We start from the raw sequence: 22,422 nt of genomic DNA, 5'->3' as shown, positions 1-22,422 counted from the left end.
TTGGTGTCTCAGCTTCTATTACTGGCAATGGATACTCTGGATACTTTCAGTTGCCCAGTCATGTGCACCAGTGAAGATGTCCTAGGTTATCCAAGGCAACAATCTGGAGCTAGGAGATGTGACGCAAGACCTACGGAAGGCCCACGTGCTTCTGACTGGTGGGTGGGGACCAGCTGGAGTATGCAGCTGGAGTAGCTCACACTACAATAGATAGCCACAATTAAGAAGCTGAATCAGCTTCTTAATCAACACAGCCAGTGGAGCCTAGTGTATTCAGATAATCCACTAGTTAGGGGGGTTCACTTGTTTCAGCGTAAGTGACTGTCTCCAAAGCTGTTGGAGACATCACAGGGTCTCCTGCCTGGCTTCCAGCTAACAGACCAGGTGAACACAGGTCTTTTATAGGTCTCTTGTTATATCAAGCACACATGGATGGCTCAGGCACCCTAGAGCACCTCAAATAACCATAGACCCTTATGTATAGAAACTGAGCTGAGTGGGAGAATAGACACCTGTCACAATCAGTAGATACACAAATGTTGGTGTCTCAGTTTTGAACTGAATTCCACCCCGGCTGTTTATACTCATCTGTCATCTCTAGGAGTCTTTAAATATCATTTTTTTGATAACTGGTAAAACTCATTGCAGCCATCGCCAAGATATGCTTGTACAAGCCACAGACATTTCAATTTGCTTTTTTCTAATTCACCTGATTGTAGTCCCATCAGCTGCCTCCAGCACCAGTGATGGCATTCTGCATTCAGCTACTACCTTAGTAAGGCCCAGAGAAGAAATCCAACTCCATCAGCTCTCTTAACTTCTGTTTAAAATAACTTCTGTCCAACTTCCTTTGCTTTAGAAGAGAACCCCAGAAGCCTGTTTCAGTAACAGTAAACTCTATTCATATTAGGCACGGTCTGAATTTCAGCACAGACACTTACATCCTTGGCTTACCTCACAACCAAAGCTTAGGCACATTGTGCTGACTGTGCTCTAAACACATTCAGATTTTGTTAATGTGTATAACTGCGTGCATAAAGGATGGCTATTCTGTTTCTCAGTCTCATCAGCACACCTTAGTCCATTAACTTAGACCACCCATACAGAATGAGGTTGGGCAAAGAGTATGGACTGTGATGAACTTGAGTTTGGGCAAGAGATTCTGCCATTTCATATTCTTAGCAACATAATAATAGCCAAAAATATGCCATAGGTGAGCAGAGTTACTCAAATTTTGTTGTAACTTATATGGAGTAATGAAATCATCTAAGTGCTATTAGCAAATGTTCAAGCAGATGGAGTGATTCATTGCTGAGTTGCTGCTACTTAGATTCTCAACATCTGCTGCTGCCAGTGACTTTTAGGCTGCATAATAAATGTTATTAAATGCTTATTCTGTCCAAGGCTTACACACCTCTAGAAAAAAGCCATTATATCCTAGTATAATTTAAATCTATCATCTGAATTTTGAACTGAAATCTGTTATTTATGAACAGTAACGCATATTTTCTCAACTTTAAAGTTAAAAATTACATAACAATTGAATCACAAATAGAAAAGCAGATTTCTTAAGCCTTCTCTCCACCCAAAGGCTTACTGTAAAGTCATGTGTAATATAGAATTATAGTTATTTACAGCAATAGAAAAAAAGTTCTTTTCAGTAAAAATAGGGAAAAAAAAATTATTCTAAAAATTGATTTAGTTTGTAGCCACAAGACAAAAACCTATTTTAAGACAATTGTTTATTTAGATGTACGTCAATAATTTTCATAGACTTTTTACTATCTTGTTAGATGGGAGTTGGTATAAAAACACTGTTCCTTTACTTTTTTCCCCTCTTCATTGTTGATATCAAGGTCAGGTTTAGCTGAGAGAATGATCAATGAAATAATAGCCTAATCTGCATGATTTTTTTTCGACCAGAGAAATTGGAATGTCTTAAAGGGAAAGAAGAAGAACTAGAGAGAGAGTTCAGAAGAGATATTCACAGCAGCATGCATTCATACCTCTATTCTCAATGAAATGGGAAGATAGAGACAGGTCAACAAAATACAGTGACTTCTAAAATGCAGCGTACTTGCATGTACACAGATGTACAGAAACATATATAAAAACGGTGTTTTATATAACAGCAGACCATGCCGTGCTTCAGTTCATTTTGAAGAGATGAAGACGTCACCATGGACTGATTGATAGTGAAGGTTTATCACTTCAGAGAAGATTTTTAAGAAGCAGAAGACAGTTGACAAAGCAAGACCTCCATGCAACAATGCTTGAAGTCCCACAGATATTGTAAACAAGTAGGACTAAGAATGTGCAGCAAAAGAAAGGATATATCATGTCATTACAGATCCTTCTCAGAAAAATGAAAGGCAACTCCAGCTGACCTTGTTTCATAATAACTCATCAATCTTTCAAAGGCAGTGAAAAAAGTGATGTCTGAGGGCATTTTAACGTTTCCATTTTTAATTCCTCTAAGCAAGCAGGCTTCACAAGTGATTTTTATGACTGTAAGAGAATTGCTGGTTCCCAGGGTGCTAGCAGTTAGCCTTGCAGTGCTTTTGGAAAAAGTCTGGTCAGGAGCAGTTGCTATTGTCTCCCATTTCTGTTAAACTACACATGACTATAGCCCACCTGTTAGTTAACCTTAATTATATCTTAGATGCTCCTTTTTTCCATTTTTTATCACAAAAACAAAAGTAAAGAATGGTCAAACTGTTATCACAAGGTACTTTTTTTAGCTAACCTTTTCCTCTGCCTTGTATATCAATAACCTACACTATGCTGGTTCCTCTGGCAGAATGTCCATTCACTTGACTCTTTACTTTAACAGCAGTGCAGTGAAGCTATGCAAAATGCATACTCTGACCAGAGTGTCACAGCTAGTTTGGTCACATTTACTTCACATTTAAATTACTTCTTTAAGGACTGGTTCAACTAAAGCTCTGTAGTATTTAATTTCAGTTGGAAAAGAAAAAAGAAAAAAGAAAAATCCCCAGGCCCCTGGCATTTCCCCAGTTTGGATACATGGGTTAATTCTGTCCTGAAGCAATTTGTTTAATCATCTGCAGTTACAGTATGCGTTAGAGAAAAGGTTACAGATGAATTTGTCTCCTCTGAGGCTTCCATTATTGAAATGCACTCAAGCATACTTTCATACTTGAAGACATTAAAGGAAGTTTGACTTACATTCTGTTTTCCCACTATGTTATCGAATGGAAGTTCAGGGCTCCAGGATCCTTCGGTAAATGTTGCCCCACTGTTTCTCCTGTCGGAGGAGCTGACAGCCTCTTTCACAATGTCTTCAGGCAAAGTCAACAGACTCTCCTCAGGTTGTTTGATTAAATAAGTCTCAATATTGTGCTTCCTCAAGAATTCATTACGCTCTTTGCCATGCCCTTCTTCAACTTTATAATCCCCATTCAGGCAGTCGAGAGTGGCTTTGGAGATGTGGATTCTCCTGCATAGGTGAAATAAGTAGCAGCAAATATTGATTGTGCTCTAGTACATATAGGCAGGAAGGAATATTATGAACTCGGCACCATTTTTAACACGATGGATAAAAAGAGGTGTTTCTGCTCTCTGAGATGATTTATATAATGAAAATAAAATAGTGTATTCAACATAATGCCATTAATTATTTCTGATTCCCAAATTCTTTAGAAACACAAACTTCATTTGGGGCAAATACTGTCAAGGCATGTTCACATCAGTAAGCTCCCATGAATGCACAGAGTTCTGTCACAGGACAAACGCTTTGATATTCACTCCTGATACCTCTGCTAACAGTAACAGTTTAATGAGAGATCTTCTTAAGTAAAAGACTACTCAGAGTAAATAAAAATTGCCATTTCAGGTAGATATGGTTGAAGGAAAATACATGTTACGTATTAGAGCAGTTTGTGTGAAACCTCTTTAATCTCCTTCAGTTAGCTGAGGTAGCTTAGACAATTTAAATTAGTAGTCTGCTTGTACCTGAATTAGGGAATAGTTATACGAACTGTTCCAGAAACAGAGAGGTGCAGTGATAATCTCTGGTAAGGGTAACTGATGAGTTCAAAAAGCTTTTACAAAGGTGCAGTTGGACCTAAGAGAAGACATATGAAGTGCTCAGGTTTTGAGAAAGCATGATAGGGCTGCAGATGTCCTCCAAACAAACCTGGGATTTTTTGGTATTTGGGCTTTTTCATCCATTGTTATGACTGCTATGAAATATAGAAAGAGGTTCAAATAAAGAAAGAATAGGTCTTGCTTATTATTGTTTTCAAGAAATCTTCCACCTGCTATATTTAGGGTAAATTTCAGGCACCTCTGAAACATATCCACATAGTTAGTAGCACAATACTTTATAATACAGCATCAAAAATGCAATATGAGGAGATGGTCATTAAACATTTAGCTAAGTCAAACAAGTAAATGTGGTGTATCCTTTATGATATTTTAAAATTGGCTCATTTTTCAAAGTTTGAAGGCAGGGCAGTTTTTCAAAGCGAGGCTTGCAATCACATACCTAATATTCAGAGACAGCTAAAATTCATAGTCATTGCTCAATGACATGCAATGAGGCACTTTTCTCAGGCACCACAAAATGATGTGGCTCCATTGAAGCAAATGGTCCCAGCTCACCTCCTGGGGACTTTTTTCCAGAACTTAAAGGATGCCATTGCAAAGTTATGTTACACAAAATACTGGTGAAATGCTCCTGTATGATGTACATGCATTGCCAGAACTATCTTGCATAAATTGCAGGTTGGCTGGTTGTCTTTAAGCTTTGTGAAATGACCAGAAGTACCAGAACTTGGCACAGACTGGGTCTATGTGGAGTGTTAAATACAAAAGACCAAAAATTTATATCTTAGCCATTTTTAAACCAGTCTCAGCTTCTCACTGAAGTTAATACAAGTTCAATACAACTTTCATTGTCTGAAGACATGTTGTTACGATGTCCATAAAGATTAATACTCTTTTGTGGTCAAATGTCAGAAAAACTGTTTCTCAAATAGAAGCAACTTTTGGCCTGGACTTTAAAACCAGACCATATGATATCTCAGAAAGACAATGCATTTCCTGGTTTAGAATTCCAAATAGGCTAAATTAAGTAAAGTACTAATTTAAAAAAGAAAAAAAAAAGGGAAAGGAAGAAAGAGAAAGAAAATGATACATTAGTTGCCACGGTGACTATCTTTGTGCTGAGTTTCAACCTAATATAATTTCAGAAGATTGCATTATAAAGCCGTGAAATATGGATTTTATAATGGAAATGATAACAGTGTGGCACTGGCTATTGATGTATTACCCTTAAATGGACCAAATATTAATAAATAGTTGGTAGATTAAAAAAGTTGTCTGCTTTCACCTTTGCAAAGCTTACTTAAAAAAAAAAAAAAAGTATAATGGAAAGGCCACTTTCTAATTTCTTGCAAACACAGTAAATCAGGAACCTGAGCATTGAAGCCAGTAAGTCTATCTTAATGTTGAAAACATGTCAAGCCAGAATCAGGCCCAAAGTTTTAGTCGATCCTTGTCAATGATACATCCTGGAAAATTAATTATTGGCTAGTTTTTATGCCAATTCGATAGATTAAAACCTAAATGCACCAGGAAAAGACTATTAGAAATTTAGAGCCTGGCAGAAGAGTGTCTCTAAAATAACGTTGTAGGATCTTCTATGGTTTCCTTATCAGGTGTTCCGGACACATTTGTTTCTCTCAGAAATCCAGAAATTGTTTTTTCTTAGCACACCAGATTCTTTCTGACCACAACAGTGAGGCTCGTTTGCTTGGGGGCAGCCTGTCCCTGGGCGATACTTGCTTTGGTGCCTATGAGCGCTCGGTGGTGCATGCAGCCCCGCGGAGGGGAGCGTGGAGCCTCTCTCCTCCGGTGCAGGTTGTACTTTGAGGAAATGCCCTCCTGCACCCAGATTTGGCAGAGGGATTATCACAGCACCAGGCAGATGAGCTGCTTCACTCCACTGTGCTCTCAGGAAAGGGCTGTGATCCACAGCTGCTCATGTTTCCTTGTTCATGTTGTAGGAGTAGGACCATTCACAACCCGAGGGCAGCTGTGCTGGAGAGGCAGAGAAAAGCGGTGTAGCCTTGGGAATATGAATGATATCAGCACCGTGCCAGGCAGCAGGATTTGAATGCTGGGGACGGGGAGAAGGCAGGAGAGGCTAAAGTGACCTTAACTGCTCTAGTAAATCTGCTCTGTGCCCCAGGAAAGTCTGACGTAAATCACTGTTTTGAAGGCCTCAGTGAATTGCTGTCACATACAGGCTTTGCTCTGTTAGCAAACAGATATACAGGAGTGAAAATCGCTCTGCTCCGGTAGACTGCAACTTAGCCAGGCTTTTTATTGACAACAGCAAGCTGGTGTGTACTCAGGATTATCCATTAAAAGCTGTATTAGTTGTATGCATTAACAGTAATAAATTACACTTTATGCAGGAGTGGATGGTGAAACTTAGTTAATCATTTTGCTCATGTTAACAATGATGCATATGACCTTTCTTAGTCAACTAAAAACATATATATTAATCTAAAGCTGGACTATGGGTAATGGTGGAAGGGTCCACTGTTTGCATATATAAAACAAATATCTTTATAAAATCCCGGGAACGCGGCCACACTGACAGATCCTGAGGGGAGCACAGCACATGACTCAGATTTGATGACTTAAAACCTCACTCACTACCCAAGACAACAACATCACTTAGACTTTTTTCTGCATAAAGATGTTCATGGATATTGCTTCTACTTTCTGTGGCCAAAAGCTGCATTGTTACATGAGATCTTTTGCCATACGCATCAATGGAAGATGGAACTGATAGTGAACAGGGCATTCCTGCAATCCCTACTGAAGCTTCAAATTTAGGGGCTGTGACTTCCAAACCACAGTGAGATAGTGGCCATATCAGTCAGGAATAGCATTTTATCCTCCAGGTGAATCTGCTACTTCAGACCAAGAAAAACTAGGTAGTTGGCTGGAAATAAAATATATTTTCACATACAGATGGGCTGACATAAATGACTCAAAATGTCTACTAAAGCATCAAATTTTTTAGAACAGTACCTAGAGCCCCTGCTCTCCAAAACTCTTTGCTATTAGTGTAGCAACCTATGAAGACATGACTGTTCCCACACTTTGTGCATTATGGAATAAATTGCACCCTCGTACCTCACAGCAGCATTTGAATGCAAAAGAACAGAGAATGAAGCCTGGGGAAACTCAGGAATGGACAACACCTAACTGGGAAATCTGGATTAGCTTTGGGTATCATATGGGCCGAATACAATCACTGACCATTTTCAGGAGATAGTGGTGTCAAGATCTGAGCAGTTGTCAAAGGAAAGGAAACCTTGTTGTCCTTTCCAAAAGCTCTGCGAGCTGGCCATGTCCACCCTTTATGCTATATCCTCTCAAATCCTTGCCAATTGCATTAGAGCCAAAAAAAAAAAAAAAAAAAAAGAAGACATGCCATAGCTGCTTAAACAATGTAAAGCGAGTTAATCTGTTGGCAAGGTTAACAGTGTTGTGTGCTGCCAATGTTTCTGACTGTGGGAAATACGTGTTGCCTTACCCAGGAATTCCACCTGACTCGAGTTTGTTTGCGATATCCACGTCCCATGACCAGACATCAAACTGCCACTTTCGCAGGCCCAGCACTCCACACAGGACCGATCCTGAATGTATCCCTATTCTCATGTCAATGTCATGCTTTGTTCTTGACCTCACATATCTGTTAAAAAAAAGAAGAAAAAAGTCAGACTTATGAAAGTGTACGCTATGGTTTTCATATCTTTAGAAAAAGATAGGATGTAAAATATAATGCCAATTTGATATAAAGAATCACTTAGCTTGTAAAATGAAGAGATAACTTTCTAGGTAGCAAAGTACAGGCAGTGATAAAATGACTCTAAAATCTGGATTATGCTTAAGCACTTAACTGCATGCAGGAATAGAAAGATAGGGAGAGAAATAGATATCTGAATTAAAGGAATTGTTGGACTCTGTGAGTCCTTTGTCTTGGAATTATAAAAGAACATTCAACAAAATGACAAAAGCTATTGTCATCAAACCTGCATATAATTCATATAATTTTATTTTCTATTCCATTTTTTGAATAAACCGCAATATTTCAAAAATCTTAATTTATTGACTGAAATTTTCCAGAGTTAGTCATTGCACAAAGGTGAATTAGTTTTGGTAGACTGGGCCAGAATACTCTTTGGTCCTTTATGATAGCAGTATGCTTCTAAAATAAGGTTCTTTCATTCTGTATCATGGTAAAGACCACTTCACAGCCCCATAGTAAACACATGCAGACATATTTGTTAAGAGTTCCAGAAAACAGACTTTGTCCCAACACTGTTTTCAATTACTATAAGTCTATTGATAATAAAGGGAATTTTACCATGTAAAAATAGTATCTTCCTTTCCTTATATAAAGCAACATATGTCATGCACAGCCACAGGCACATTAGTAGCATCCTAGACCCACAACTGCTTCTTTCAGATCACTATTAAGATACTCTGGCACATCACTGCGGGAAGCTCACAGCTAAGTTATTTGACCTATATCCACTGGGGTGATGAAGAGAGCATATTTCCAGTCCTGCCCGTCTGACAACAACTTGAAATAAAAATACTGTTACAGTTAGTGTTCATTAATATTTGAATAGCATGCTCAGGTTGGCAAAAATACCTTGCTGTTGTTGGTCTGCAAACAAGACTCCTATTTCTCTGTAAAGAGTCCCAGTTCTACTGTCACTGAAGTCAATAGCATCACAGCAAGATCACACAACAGAGCAGACAAAGAATAAACAGCCATTTTTCACAGTTCCAAAGCTAGCTACCATTGCCTCAGATGCCTTAGTCCTGACCTTGACAGACCCTCTCTAGAGGAGAAAAGGGTAAATTGTTTGCTCCATTCAATACTTGCCCTTTCATTGTTGCAAGAGAAGCATCAACTCAGTGTGTGACAAAAAAGGAAATAAGAGTTTTGAAATGGAGAGAAGACAGTGATATAAAAATGTGAGAAACTGAGAATAAGCAATCCATCTTTATTGCCATTTCCTGCATAATCTGAAACCTTGGAGGAAAGCAAGCATATGATATGTCCCAATGCAGTAGTTTGCCTGCTAAGCGAGATTTGTTCATTACATCAGGAAGCTAACATATTTCAGGTATCTAAAAGAAAGAGATTTACACAAAGTTAATCATAGGCTAATAAAACAGAATAAGCTTGGGAAAGGATTTATCTGTGTCCTGATATCCTGAGTTTATAGTTTTCATCTACAAATTTCTTTATTGCTTTGCAATCAAGAGAGCTTGAAATGTCAAAATAAAACAAACACATAATCACCTGACTCTGCAAGATGGGACTTGAAAACAAACTCTCCACACTGAAGAAGTGCCTTAAATATTGTGAGAACAATTCAGAGCAGTGATAACACTGCTATTCATAATGTGCTATGAAGAATTTTTATAGATATGCTACAAAAATAACTAAACTAACACTCATAACTGTCAGAGGAGTTGTCACACAACTCCCAGCATGATCATTCCCCCAGTCTACCTTTTTCTTTTGTTCAGACTAAGATGATTATTTCTGTCTTTATGTCTGATTTCTGTATCTTGAAATAAAAAGCTAATTGGATCCAGAGGAGTAATGGAGCAAAAAGCTTTTCCTTGAAAAATGCACACAATAAGAGGATCTCAATTTTAATAAAACAGTATAATAAAGTCTATCTATACATATATATATATATATACTATAAATTATAGCCTCATATTTATGCACTGCATGGGACCTAAAGTACACAGAACTCATTGGAGAGTCTACGTACGAATGATGGTGCAACTGAGCAATATTTTGCTCTGTTTTCAGAAGGTTTGCTAAGGGTTGCTGAATTTTTTGGTTTTCCTGTGTCATAAAAATGTTATGACAACCTGAAAAGGCTTCTGTGCCCTCAGCCAGCCCTACAGGACTTTCTGCCTTTGTTCAAAACATCGCGTAAGAGAGCTGTCCACAGGACTTCCTGCATGACACTGGTGCCTCCCATCCCTCTTGCCTCATCTGTTGCCTTTCATAATCCCCAGCAACTTTTTCCCACATGTGGCTCAGGCAATATATGATCCCAGCTCCTCACCTGTGGCCATGGGGATCTGGCTACCTGCCTGCATCCTTTGACTGAGGGCCGTTCGGTTTTTCTGTCCGCTGCCAATGGTGGAGCACCTGCAGGGCCCTATCTTCACATCCTCCTCTCATTCGCCCTTCACAGCGATATGCTCTTATGCTGGCAGGTAGGAAACTAATTGCATGAGGGGACCCAACTGGATCGAGCCGCAGGCAGTCTGAGGTATGTTTAAACAGTCTCTGCCCAGAATGTGAATGAAAGCACAATAGGGATTTGGTCCTGCTCCCACTGCTTTATTACTTACAACACAAAACTAAGAGTAGAGCTGTTCAGAATGCGTTTTGTGGAGACATTAGTTTTCACCAGTTTTTGTTATAAGGCTTTAAATTTGATAGGGAAAAAATGGCTGTGGTTGAAAAGTGAGGCAATTGATTGGTATATTAAACAACAACAACAATAACAGCATAGAGTTATTGCTTTTCTTTAAAATTTGGAGTGATGTGGGGTGAAACAGAGTTCTGAACTATGTAGGCAAGGGGACATCACCTTGATTATCTCCATAGCCAAATCCAACTCCCTAACAGCCAGGCTGCCACATGCTTCTGAAGGTTTTGTTTGTATACTGCTATGGGATAAAAGCAATTAAAACTTTGAAACAACAAACACTGGATCATCTTAGTCAATAGGGAGTTCTCATTTACTCAGAAAGAGACAACCTCCTGTAAGTAATAGCATGTATTAGATACCGAAACAATGAAGAACACTTCTTCTTCCTCCAATATTTGTATAAATATAAGTGGAGCTTCTAGTTAAAAACAATGTATTTGCTTTAACTTTTTTACAGGCAGCTACTTTGACAGAGTACATGCAGAAAGCTGCATTATTGATAATCTGTAAAGCAGCTCTGTTTACCTCACAGGCTGTCTGATATCTTATCCAGGAAGAGGAAAATGTGACTGATGCTATTCATGCCATACTTCCTTTCAGCAAAGTCAGTGATGAAAATTTCATTGATTTATTTGGGCCTTGATGTTTCCTTCTGGCTGGCATTCTTTGATGGGTAGTTGAGTTCTGTGCTACTAATTAGAGACTTTCCTATTTGCATCTAAAAATGTGAGCCAAAAGTCAGATATCTGCTTTGCTACATTTTCTGTAACTGTCAGAAAACTGAATCTCTGGAATTTACACCTTACAGGTTCACACTGTGCCACACTGGCTATATCTGTGTTAATCAATTTAGCTGTGCAAGGGTCTGGCTATGCTTTGAGACTTTTAAAACAGCCCCAGTTGTTTTTTTCCCTGGCCGACTAGCGCTCTCACAACCAGTTCCCAGATTCAGGAGTTCACATGGGTTGAACATCATCTCCAGTAGGCAGCTTGGATGGGATGAAACCATTCAGTTTTGGTGGTAAAGGAAGTTTAACAGAAAGGAGTTGGCTAGTCTGTGCCACTTTTCATTAGGGACAGTTGACATTTTCTGAGACTATTTAATTTACCTGTAGATTCACAGCCACTGTTGTATTCATATACGTGCAATAAGAAAGGAAACTCTGTGCTTTCTGTTTAAACTAAACAAGGGTCATAGCAGGAACTGCTTTGAGCAGAAGGTTGGACTAGAGATCTCCTGAGGTCCCTTCCAGCCTGAACTATCCTATGATCCTGAGGTTCAACCGCATAGAAAACTTTTTGGTTGGACTCAACAGGTTTGTGGAATTTTCCTACAAGAACTCAAATGCTTTTTCATGCTGACTTGAAGTGGTGGTAGGTGAATTGAGGTAAGTGCTCTCTTCAGGGTGATTCTGGGAACAGTGTCATGCTTCCACAGGAAACATCTATTATTTTTAAAAAGCTAGGTAACAGGATGCACTAAACTACTGAGTGGTTTGAAGAACACAGCTAAGGTACGATGACTCACAGGATATAAAACATTGTAGATCGACTTTACACAGTGTTGAATTTACAATTTAAGGCAGGTATTATCCCCAGAAGCCAGTTTAAAATAGCTTCAGGGTGAGTTTACCTTTGAATTAGATCTGGATTCCAGAGTCAGCAGCAACTATTATTTGGAGAAGTTTCATATCAGACTTTTCACTGTTATACCTGGCTTGCTCTGAGCTCAGACTGATACTATAGCAACATGGACAGAATTAAGCTACTGCCATACTTATGCTTGCTGATGTTTCCCTTTTCTTATGTCTGCCTCTGCTCTGAGACACAGGAAACTAATATAGCACAAGGGACTTGAGTACATAAAGCTGCAAGGTCTACTGCAGAGGTAACTGCTGCTTAATTCTCAGAGTCTTTTGACAAAGAAAAGAATTCCAATATCTTTCTAGAAGCAGAAATGGAATTTCATGAGTATAAATAATATTATCAGAAGTTTGCTTTTTCATGAAAACCATGTTATAACAAGCTATATAAATATATACACTCCTATGCCATATTGCCAGTGTTGCTTTGATTGTATTTGGTGGCACATTCTAAGAAAAGGGGTCTCAAGGGTGCACAAACTTATTAATCATTACAGTTCATTTCATACATTCACCCAATAGCAAAATCAAGAAAGGTTATACCGTCCTGAAGCACTGCTCATTTATAATCAGTGGCTGAAATGGACGCTTATAAGTCCTGATATGATTAAGTCCCAGCATGAAACCTATTCACTCTGTGGCTTGCATCTGCAAAGTGCTGACAGAACCTGTGAAAATCTTGTTAAGCAAGCTGTTGTATCCTAGCCCCTTTCCACCACCATATAGAAATGAAGGTAAGCAATAGTTTGTAGTTTCTGATTTTTCTGTGAAGCATTGTTCTGTCTTCTGTGAATCAAGGCTCATTCAGTATAGGCTGAGCCTTGCTCTCTGCACTAGATAGAAAAGAATCTGTGGAAGGAGTCCAGAATTGGATGAATTATATAATAAGTCTTGGAATATAAAAAGCAATTCCTCACTGTTTCCTTGCCTAAGTAGCTTCTTTAATGAGCATTGAGCATTTTGTGGGGTTTTTTTTCTTTTCTTTTTTTAATACCCAACAAATCAAGTTAAAAAGCACTGTTTTTCCTGGGAAAGGCAGGAAACTTGGCATGTTAGTCACTGAGATCATCTAAAATATAGTTCTTGTTTTTTCTTTTTTTTTTAAATGAATTGATGCTAATATTAGCTGCTAATTACAGACTTTTAATGAAGACAAGCTGCTATCTTGTTTCTGGAGTTTAGCCTACACTGTATGCTGGGACTATTTTTTCTGTCATAATAATTACTCTTTCAGCTGGCCTTTTAGCAGGAAAGAATCCAAGAGATGAAACCATTCAAGACTCTTTGACTTGCCAAATAACTATATTGGCATAAAGGTTTGTTTGAATTTCCACCATTATATGTTTTTTTAGATTCCCATCATCATATGCATGAGTCCTGGGGGAGCTGAGCCTCACACAGTCTCTCAGTCACCTCTCTCCCCGGTCACACGGATTTTAGGAATAAGGACGTTTTAAGAAGGGGGCTGAAAGGAGCAATCTTCAACCCATGGAAGTGTTTTCTGCCACTTATAGAGCCACTGTGTCCTAAACTGAAGAGCAAAGGGGACAGCTACAGTGTTCACTGTGACATCCTGTGTGACATAGGCCAGTCCATTTTATCCACTCATGCTTGTTTATATTCCAGTAACTTGTGTCTGAGAGGAGTATTTCTTCCAGAAAGAAATCCAGCCTTGATCTGAAAACACTGAGGGACAAAAAATCACCATTTCTCTCAGTAATACTCTGTCTTTTTTTTTTAATCTAGCGTTTTCTGCTCATAAAAATATTGATGCGCTGCTATCAGTTAACATCTCAATCCTTTTTTCTGATAAGCTAAACAGATGAAACTTGTTAATTGTCTTATTTTAGAGGCACTTCTTCTGCTTCACAAATTATTTTTATGACTTTTCACTGCTCCCTTCTGAAAATGTTTAACAAGCTGTTTGAAATGAAGCCACCTCACCAGGATGCATTATTCTTATCTCAATCTTGACGCTGGCAGACTATGCTGCATATTTTCCACTTTGGAAGTACTCTCTCCTCCTCCATATGATTATTTCCTTCACCTCTCCTCACTTTCCTTGCTTCGCTTCCACTTCCTTTCATGTTTCCCCTCCTTCCTCCTTTACCTCACTTTTCCCCGAACTTCCCTTGGTCCCTCTTCTGTTCCTTATTAGCTACTTCTCTTCTAACAACCCAACTCAATGAATTAAAAACCCAAATGAACAAACATGCTAATCTACGTCTTTTGGGGTGTAATGTATATTGGAGTATATGGAGTATACACTCCATGCAGTACATATTGATGGAATATAATGTGGTATTTAGAAACTATCTATCTCAGTTCAGAATTACTTCTATATTCTCTATCTTTCTCTTATCTATTTCAGCATCATTGAGGAGGAGATTGTCTCACTGAATCTAACCTCACCTTACTGTTAGGTCTGAAGCTCACGTTCTGTATTTGCCTGTCAGCAAATAGATATCCATATCTTGAATTTTATCGCATATCCCCTACATAATCCTAACCATCTGGGATTCCAACACAGCTTTGGACTTTCACTAACTAGTGCAGTGAAAATGCTGATGACTGCTTTCTTCTTACTTGACTTCCCCTTTGCCCCTTATATACATAAAGATAAGATGACTGCTGTTTTCTATAGATAAGTGCAATGACAGATTTAGTTCCCCTCAGTATAATCCCTGATAGTAACTCTTCCAATTAGCTTGGGTGAGAATAGTTAAAATGAAACATTATCAACTAATGACTAAGCATTCCACTATTATCGCATTTGTATCAACTGTCAGTACAGACAGGCATTAATACAATAAATCTAAATGCAGGAGGAGTTGCACTGCCTGTGACAATGCGTGAGAACCAGCTGAATGAACGGATCCCTTGTGAAGAGCTTGTTCTTTTTACTTTAATTTGTACTTCCATTCACAGCTAACGACAGTTTACAGGAGCTTCGGGTTCGCAAGACAGCAGGAGTGCAGGATTCTCGCTCATTCACGAATGTGATGAGGCAAGCTTCCTCGCTTTAGTGTGCATATTAGATTTCTTGGAACCTTCCCATGGCTGAAAGTCGTATTTCAATTGTGTTCAGTGGTTAAGCGAGCAAAGTACAAGAAGGCAGAGTGGAATAACAATTAAAAGCTTTTCTTTTATAAGCTTTGTAACAAGACACAGTGAGGCAAAAATTGTTACAGAGAAAGTAATAACATTGGATTGTTTTGTTGGGTCCTGGACAGTTCTTTACACCTGCAAAGAGAGAAGAGAAGCACCAAGACTCAAGTCTAGAGCTCCGGTATATGAGTTTAAGATCAAGCTGTAAAATCTCAATTAAGAATAAATTAACACTTTGGCAGTATGGTTATATGGCATAATAAAATACTGAGACGTTACTTGTGAGTTTTTCTGTCCATGCAGATTTAACTTACGTGCTGTACAATGCATACACTTCACATTCTTGTTTAATTCCTGCTAACTATACAGTCACCAAGAAGACTAGAAAGAAAATTCAGTAATGGTACCCTGAGATGGGAGATTTTTGGGGACCACCTCACCAAAAGTGTTGGTACTGATCCTTGCAACATAACCAAATACATACTGTCAGTGGAGTGAACAAGAATCTTACAGGGCTTACAGAGGAAAATCTGGTCTGCCTAATTTAATACTTCTTTCTACATTAATGGTATAAAGAACCTACAAGTCCTACAAGAATCAGGAGCTCTAAAAGGATATGGGTTGCTGTCTATGCTGTCTTTAGATGTCTAAATCTCAATTCAGGCAGAATGATTCAGTTCAGGCAATATTTCAGATATTTCACTATCTCAGAAGAAAGTTTGCTGCAGACGGTATTACCAAGCATATGCAAATAATTTGATGTGTATCTCTGAGTATTTTTAACAATGTTGATAGCATTTTCATCTACATTTTCTCTAATTTATGCTTCATTTTCGCTGTGGGGATTCCAGAAGCAAAATATTGATTACTTTCAGCAATATTTAGTCTGTGATAATTGAATCCAACCTTCTTAGAGATCATTGTTGCATAACCATTATTCAGTTACATTTTCCATTAATTAATTTTTGTCAAGTTCTTTCTCTATTAAGATCTCAATAATGTAGCTGCAGTACACCATAATTCTCTAATGTACGTAATGAAACACATGCAGATTAGAGGAGGAAAGCAGTCTGGAAAAGAAGCAGACAAAGAGACCAGGCAGCAAAACATCCATGGGAAGAGGACAATACTCAGGTTAGGAAACATTGTTTGAGGGAAGACAGCAACAGAAGAAAGACTTGGAAAAGGGAAATTTGGCAAAATTAATATCATGAATAAAAAAGACCAAGAAAACTTCTCTTGGAGCACTAGATATTGGTCACTGTCCAGGTAAATCAATGGACTAGCTCTATACATGGACTGTTGAAACCTTGTTATTTTTAATCATGATAACATCAAAATACAATAATCTATCAGTAACACAACTACATTTACATCATGGAAGCTCATCCCTTAATTAAAACACTTCTAGTCCTTGTGGATTTAAGCACCAACATAATTTAATAAGCAAAATTTGCTCATCTGACAAATCCTACAGTGCTTATGAGTTTGTCTATGCTCTAGTATCCAAGCTAAAGCATTGCCACAGCTGTCTGTTCTGTGTTTTTATTGTTGTTTTATGTTATTAAAGGGATTTTAGAAAAAAAAAATCACTCTCCTAATCAACCTCCTCTTAAACATGACAACAGTATAAAGTGAGAACTCTTAAGATCTGTGAAACCTATTGCTCCCCCCAGTGCACACATAGCTATTGTGTTACATGCTCTGAAGCAGCACAGGTTATTAAAATGCATTTAGCATCTGTTCCCATGGATCCAGTGCTTTTACATGGATCAAAAATTCCTGCCTTTTGCACAGTGATAATCCTGAGGTCTTTGAACCACCACAGGATGTACTGTGTCTATTTATAGCATTCTCAAATAAGAAGTTCAGGACACTGTCAGAGGCAATAAAATAATAAGGAAAAAAATATATTACCTGATAGTTTTGATCATGCTGAGTCCCATTTCAACACAGCAATGTGCATGGTCTTGGCGAGGTTCTGGGAGCCCAGACACACAGTAATAACAGTCCCCCAGGATCTTTATCCTAAGACAATGATGTTCCTAAATATAAATATATCAGAGGAGAAAGAAAAGATTTGCATTTATGGTTTCACATTTTTAAGATGAATGTGAAATTGGTTGAAAAAAGTATTGAAAAGAGATGCTAACACTTGCTACTAGATGTTTCCTGCTTGCAATTAGTATGATCTTGATTTATTTCAATTTTGATATAAAGAAACTTTATCCTTTCAGTATAAAAGTATAGAGTGATTTTGGTGTTACGTTTGTCACAGATGTCCTTGCTGCTGATGAGAAAGGTTTCAGCAGGGTTAGACTGGAAGTTAGGCCAAGGACTCAGAAATGCCAGCTGAGAGGATGAATAACCCACTGAGACTGTATTCCTCCAGGGCGTTTTTCTGCCCTCTTTGAAAACTCTGAAAATGAATGAACAGCCTCTTTCCTCCCACTGATAATCCCTTCCCACCCAAAGTTTCCACTGTCACATTGAAACATTCCCAACAGCTGTAGGAGCTGATCAAATATCTGCATCCCAAAGACATTAAACTACAGAAACTACATTCTTGGTCACCAGAGCAGTAAATATTTACTTAGCATCCAAGTAGAAACACCCTTTACCCTAGGAGCAGATACAGAATTTCATCTCTTAAATACATGTTAATATGTATCCTTATTACTGTGTGATTGGATCATTATTTTAGAAGATCCTTTTCCAGTGATAAGAAATATCCGAGTTGCCGAAACCTCTGCATCTCTCGGATAAGCAAGACATGTGAGCCAGACCTTAAATGCAAACCTGCTCCAAAAGGTCTGGCTTGGCACCCACGGGAGACAGTCAAGGCATGGGAGCAGGGGCCATGGCAAACTGAGGACACAGCCATAAGTGTCATGGGGCAGAAGGCATTACAAGTTGAGTCAGGGAAGCATTTTCATGATGGAGAATCAGCACTGAAATAAGAAGTGCAATTTTAGTGCTCAGTGAGTGAAGACTCCAGCAACAGAACATCAAAATGAAGACCAGTCATTCCTGGGAAGCAGCTAATTCTCCTTATAAAAGCCATATTGAAGTTGCAACAGAAATCTTGCATTCTAACATCCACCAGATTTGAGCAACAAATACCAAAACATTTATTTTAAATAAATTTCTTGCTCAGTGAAAAAAAGAGTCCATTTTACAGCACTTTCCATCTAGATTCTTGTCCATATAGTTACACTACAGAACATTAAAGAGAATCAACAAGTATTGAGGATTCAATGGGCATAAATCAGTGCATGTTAAACCTTTAGTGGGCTACTTTAAACTTTTCTCCTTTAAACATAAAGATTTTGCTTCCCCAGTACACAAACTGGAAAGGGACAAAGATATTTAAAATGTCAGATTCTGATATTCTTTTGCTGTTCTAATAGTGCCATTCAATTGATTTCATATCTCTAACTGCCATTTGCTTTTATATCTATAAACTAGTAAGAGCATTTTATAAAGTCATATCAGTTTGACTGAAGCGGAATAAAGCGCATTCTTTAACTCCGTTTGGACCCACTACAAAGAGATTTCAGCTGATAACTCTCTATTGTAAGAATAAAAAAAGGGGGAAACAGTCCATTTCCAGGAAAGAAAGAGAGACAGATGTGTCTGAAGTAGTCTTGCCGTTATGTATAGGTAATAACTTCAAGATGGGAACATTTTTTAGTGTTTTAATTACACTTTTATATGCAACATTTGCATGCAGTCTTACTCCTGTAGTACCTGCTTATCCCATATTGTGGGAATCCCTGTTAACTGAGCCTCTAATTTGGCACAGCTAAAGAACATAGACTACAGCAGAAAAATCCCCGCTGTTTGGATCTTAACACACCACTTAAATGGGCTGAAATATTAATTCCATTACAGTCCATTACAGAGAGCTCTGCCACATGTCTGCCTGTCTCCTCATTTGTTAAAAATCCAAACAAGGAAGACCACTTCAAAAAGACTGGTGATTTTGACAAATATAAGAAAGAAGGATCTTTATGCATAACAAGACCACTAATGTGGGTTTGTTGTACGTAAATGTGAGTGCCTGTGGGTGCATTTACGTGTGTGACTGCTGAAATCCCTTCAGCTAAAAGTGGATATACACTCTTTCTTGCCATGATACATTGTCTCTACGACTCTGTGCCAAGCAGGCACCTACCTGAAAGCTCAGTAAGGAGTCAGCTATGGAGTAAGACATCCAAACAGAGATGACTAAATTTAGGTGTCCATATGTCAGCTGGCAGTCCAGGCTGCCAGTGCAGTCAAAGGAGGTCCAGACAGTGCAGTCAGCAAAGCCTGGAGTGATTCAGCTCACAGTTACCATGGTCTGCTGGCCTTCAATTCAGTTGTCTACAGATAGGCCTATGGTGCACCTGAAACACCCCTGGACATCTGAGACACCCACATGGGACTAAAAGATGCAACACAAGACTTGTGTCCCTCTGGAGTGGTATAGGGGGTCTCTATTTGCACAAGAAGTCGCAATGAGCAATTAAATTGCTTCTTGTCTTCCTTATCTTTCCTGCTAGTTGAATAATTTGGAGTGATGCATATGAACTGTGTTACAGTGTGATTATGTTGTCTTTATCCTTTTTATTCTTCCCTTATTATATCCATCATTCCCATTTCCCTAATGAACCGTGGATTCTCTATCACTGGGAATGTTTCAGCTAGAAGCAGCTAGATAAATGTCTGCCAGGAAGGACAGAGGGATGATGGTATCTGCCTTTGCCAGGGATGACTGGGTGGTCTCCTGAGATCCCTTCTGATAACTCTACAGTTTAATCACATGTACAGTTTAGACTAGATGCTTTGCCAGGCTGGTTGCACTGGTATTGTTAGTCATTAAGTTTGGATTTATGGCTAACGTTCTTGGAGTGGCCATGGTGTAGTTGTAAATATGAGATTAAATTTTATAAGGGCCTACCTAGCTTTCAGTGTTATAAAATGGTAATAATTACATTTAAGATGATTACTTTTCCTCCCACTTCACAGCTCAAGCCCATTTCCTCACACCATCTAACTGAACAGTGTTAAAAAGCTGCTGGTTGTTATTAAATGTAAATGAATGAAAAGCATGAAAATGTATAAAGAAACTGCAAAATGAGTAAATGTTTTAAAGAAGGAAAGACAAAATGGTCATACAGGAATTTTAATACAAAAGGTATTACACTATAGTGTTAAAGTCTTACGCTGTTCTGAGACTGTTATGCTCTTCTCTTTGTTTTATTGTATTCCTCTTCCCCTTCCCTCAAGCAACTACAGAAGTTCTCCTTGGCATGTTTGGATGATATTGTACAGACATTCCCATCAATATCAATCAACTTCACACCCTCCCCATACTCACTCATTAATATCATTTTCTTGAGTATCAATTAATTTCAAAGCATGTCACAAGTAGAAGGCTTTTTAATTTCCTTGCTTGCAGCCTCTCATTTGATGCAAATGAAAGATTAAGGGCCCTGATTCTGCCAAGATCAATTGAAATCAGAAGAAATTTTGCTGGATGATGTTGAACAGGCTCAGACACTCAGCTATTAACAATAATAATTGTACATGAATTCAGTGGCAATTGATAAGAAATTTCTTTTTCCCAATCCAAATCACCTTAATCCAGAGCAAAAAAAAAAAAAAAAAAAAAAAAAGAAGCAATTCTTTCATAAATAATCACGTTATGCATGTGAATGATTTATGCTTAAGCTTATTAAATACACCCTTTGTGACTGGAAAGGAAGCAAAGCAAATTAGCATAAAGTAGTGCTGGAGAAATGAGTTGCTCAAATACCAATTTACTGAAAGACGCAGTCAGAAACCTCATTAATATTTCTTGTTTTCTCAGGACTAATTTCTAAAGAGGGGAAAAACAAGGAGGGATTGGATTCTGTAAATTTATGCCAATTTTTCAAATCTAACTGTGGTGAAGTAATCACTTCACCTACTTTTCAAGGGAATTCTATGTGCTAGAGAACACGCCACAAAAAAGTCCAAATTCACAGTTTTCCTGCTTTCAAGCTGTAATTTGAACACCATGGATGAGAAATTATTGAGGCTGAATTGCAGAACAAAAGGACCATGTATATAAATCTCATTTTCAAATGTGGCCAGCATAGGAGGAAGTGGTGACTTGGCCATTTTATACAATAGCTCAGCACCTGAAACATTTGCCAAAGATATAAGAAATCTGGATAAAAGGCATTTCTCACCATGAAGAGGGTCTAGGCCAAAGCTCTTAGCTTTAATCAGCAAACTGTCTTGGATGGGCAGGAGAGAGGTCCATCTGACTTTCTCCAGTCATAGCGCTGTCATTTCTTAATACAGAATTGAGACCTTAGGAGAGCCAGATGGGGGGCAATTCTCCAGTCTGGTGATTCAGGCAGAGAGGGGGCCTAGATCTGAGCTGTGGTTGCAAGGACTGTTTGTATTTTATATATACATGTAAGGGGAAAAGTGTGGCAAAGCACCGTCTTTCATCTTCTGCCTGGAGTACTTTAATATTTTTGCAGAGGATATCAGTCTAAGAGGTTGTTTAAGGAATATCTTCTATTTGAGAATAGCCAATAGCTGGGTGGTTAGGATTTCTAACCAGGCAGAGCAGGAACTATGAGCTTGGTGTCTCCCATGCTGAGGAAGGAACTGAAGCATGTTCCTGTGCAAGTCTTCCCATATGTTACACCAACACCTCCATCCTTTTTCATATTGTGGAAGGAAAGCAGTTGTGACCATAGTTTTTGGTGAGCAAGCACCCTTGCCATCCACTACTGTTAATTTAATTACTGGATTGAGCCAAGAGGCCTTTTATGTGCAGAAACCTCTACTTTAAAGATTCTAGGTGTGAGTGAGGCACTGTTTCTTTCTTAGTGAAGCAGCAGCAATTCTGCACAGAAATGAGCACATTTTGTGCCTCTTAGGAGCTTCTAGGATTGCAGATCTGTAAAGGATGAGGTAGACATTTCTCAGGACTCCACTCCTGATGCCTAAATTTCATCCAAATATCAATTTAGTCACCAAAGTGTTTTTTTAGGTTTAGACTTAAGTGACTCTTAGCTCCTAAATAACTGATGGTGTATATGAGATTTAACTTTTTTGATCAGTCAGTTTAACCTGACTTTTTCAATAAAATGCCTGTA

The 22,422-nt window shown here is 38.4% G+C and overlaps 1 protein-coding gene across 1 annotated transcript in view; it reads right to left on the bottom strand.

Annotated features, from left to right (window-relative positions):
- ADCY8 (adenylate cyclase 8) overlaps nt 1-22,422 on the bottom strand; it is a 129,972-nt gene that overhangs the window by 45,853 nt on the left and 61,697 nt on the right. Inside the window, exons 5-7 of the mRNA XM_067292270.1 lie at nt 17,195-17,322; nt 7,580-7,738; nt 3,190-3,460 (exon numbers count right to left, since the gene is read on the bottom strand). Of these exons, the coding sequence (XP_067148371.1) occupies nt 3,190-3,460; nt 7,580-7,738; nt 17,195-17,322 (558 nt within the window). The remainder of the gene's footprint in view (nt 1-3,189; nt 3,461-7,579; nt 7,739-17,194; nt 17,323-22,422) is intronic.

The sequence above is a fragment of the Apteryx mantelli genome, chromosome 2, assembly GCF_036417845.1.
Source record: "Apteryx mantelli isolate bAptMan1 chromosome 2, bAptMan1.hap1, whole genome shotgun sequence".
Taxonomy (NCBI): Eukaryota; Metazoa; Chordata; class Aves; order Apterygiformes; family Apterygidae; genus Apteryx; species Apteryx mantelli.
Note: the sequence above shows the minus strand (reverse complement) of the source record. Positions and strands in the feature narration are given on the sequence as shown.